Here is a 1,136-nt window from a genome sequence, read left to right as displayed (position 1 = left end):
CCCTTAGGATTCCTCAGATGGATGGTACTCATTTGGTCTCATCCTGGGAACCAAAACTCGGGGACAACCCGCGGCCTCCTCCCACCCAAGTGCTTAGCCCGGCGTTTGCCCAGAGTAAGCTGGGCGTGCCCTGAACTTGATGAAAGGCCGGGGTCTAGCAGGAGGTTTGGGGAGGTTTCGGGGGAGTTTGGGGTGATAGGCCAGAGAGACAACCCCAAATGGAAAACTAGAAACCTTTTCCTGTAGAAGTTCTGGAAGGGTCGAGTCCCTCTGGCCTTAGAAGGCAGAGGTCGCCAAGAGTCAGCTGAGGGTTCAGGGTTCGATTATGAAAAGTGGAGTGGGGACAAGCAAAGGAGATCGAGGCTGAAGAAAGAGGGCGCGGGTTACCTGAACAGAGACATATTAATCCAAAGAGGTAAAAGTGAGCAGACTCCGCGATCATTGTCCTCGGGTGGGTCCTGCATACAGTCTCATGCCAAGAGAAGGGAGCAGAAACGGAGATCTCCAAATTTATGGAAGTCACACACTATACACCCTACACACAAAGGCTTAATATAAGCAACGTGAGTCAATCCGCCAAGAGTTCGCAGGGCAGTTTCTCCGGAGGCTTGTCAATCCCTCAGAGCCCTTAAGCAAAGAAAAATTCCAAGGTTTGTCTTCCCTGGCCCCCGGGTTTCGGAGGAGGCTCAGCCACTTCCAAGGATCATCCAACGGGAACAACAAAGAGCCGAAACCGAGGAGCAGTTGTGCGGTTTCCTGCCTCCACAGTCCTGCTGAGCCTCCCGGCGTGCGTCTCCTCAGCGTGTGCCCGGGCGCCGCTGCGCGGCGATTGCAAAGTTGGGGTGTGAGAACAGATGAAGAGCCCCCCAAATAAAAAAGTGCTCCTCCGTCTATAGGAGAGCCAGTCCGTAGCCGGCCACCCCCTCTGGCGGTGATTGCAGTTAAGGTAGCGGCAGCAGCTGCAGAGGACAGTCTCGAGGTTCACGGGGTGCGCCTGGGTGACTCCGTGCGCCAGGAGGGAGCGAAGGGGAGGTACGGCGACAGCGGCTGCCTGGGCGGGCCCTTGTTCCCATCACTCGCGGGATGCGGAGAGCACGGGGGACCGCACCAGGATCGCGGATGCAAGCGCGCCTTCC

At 57.1% G+C, this 1,136-nt stretch overlaps 1 protein-coding gene across 1 annotated transcript in view; it reads right to left on the bottom strand.

Annotated features, from left to right (window-relative positions):
• The window catches only part of Robo1 (roundabout guidance receptor 1), a 373,695-nt gene extending 372,833 nt beyond the window's left edge, over positions 1-862 (bottom strand). Inside the window, exon 1 of the mRNA XM_051191745.1 lies at positions 388-862. Within this exon, the coding sequence (XP_051047702.1) occupies positions 388-442 (55 nt within the window). The 5' untranslated portion in view covers positions 443-862. The remainder of the gene's footprint in view (positions 1-387) is intronic.
• Positions 863-1,136: the final 274 nt, after the last annotated feature.

This window comes from Phodopus roborovskii, unplaced genomic scaffold, assembly GCF_943737965.1.
Source record: "Phodopus roborovskii unplaced genomic scaffold, PHOROB, whole genome shotgun sequence".
NCBI classification, from domain to species: Eukaryota; Metazoa; Chordata; class Mammalia; order Rodentia; family Cricetidae; genus Phodopus; species Phodopus roborovskii.
This window is presented reverse-complemented; position numbering and strand designations above follow the sequence as displayed.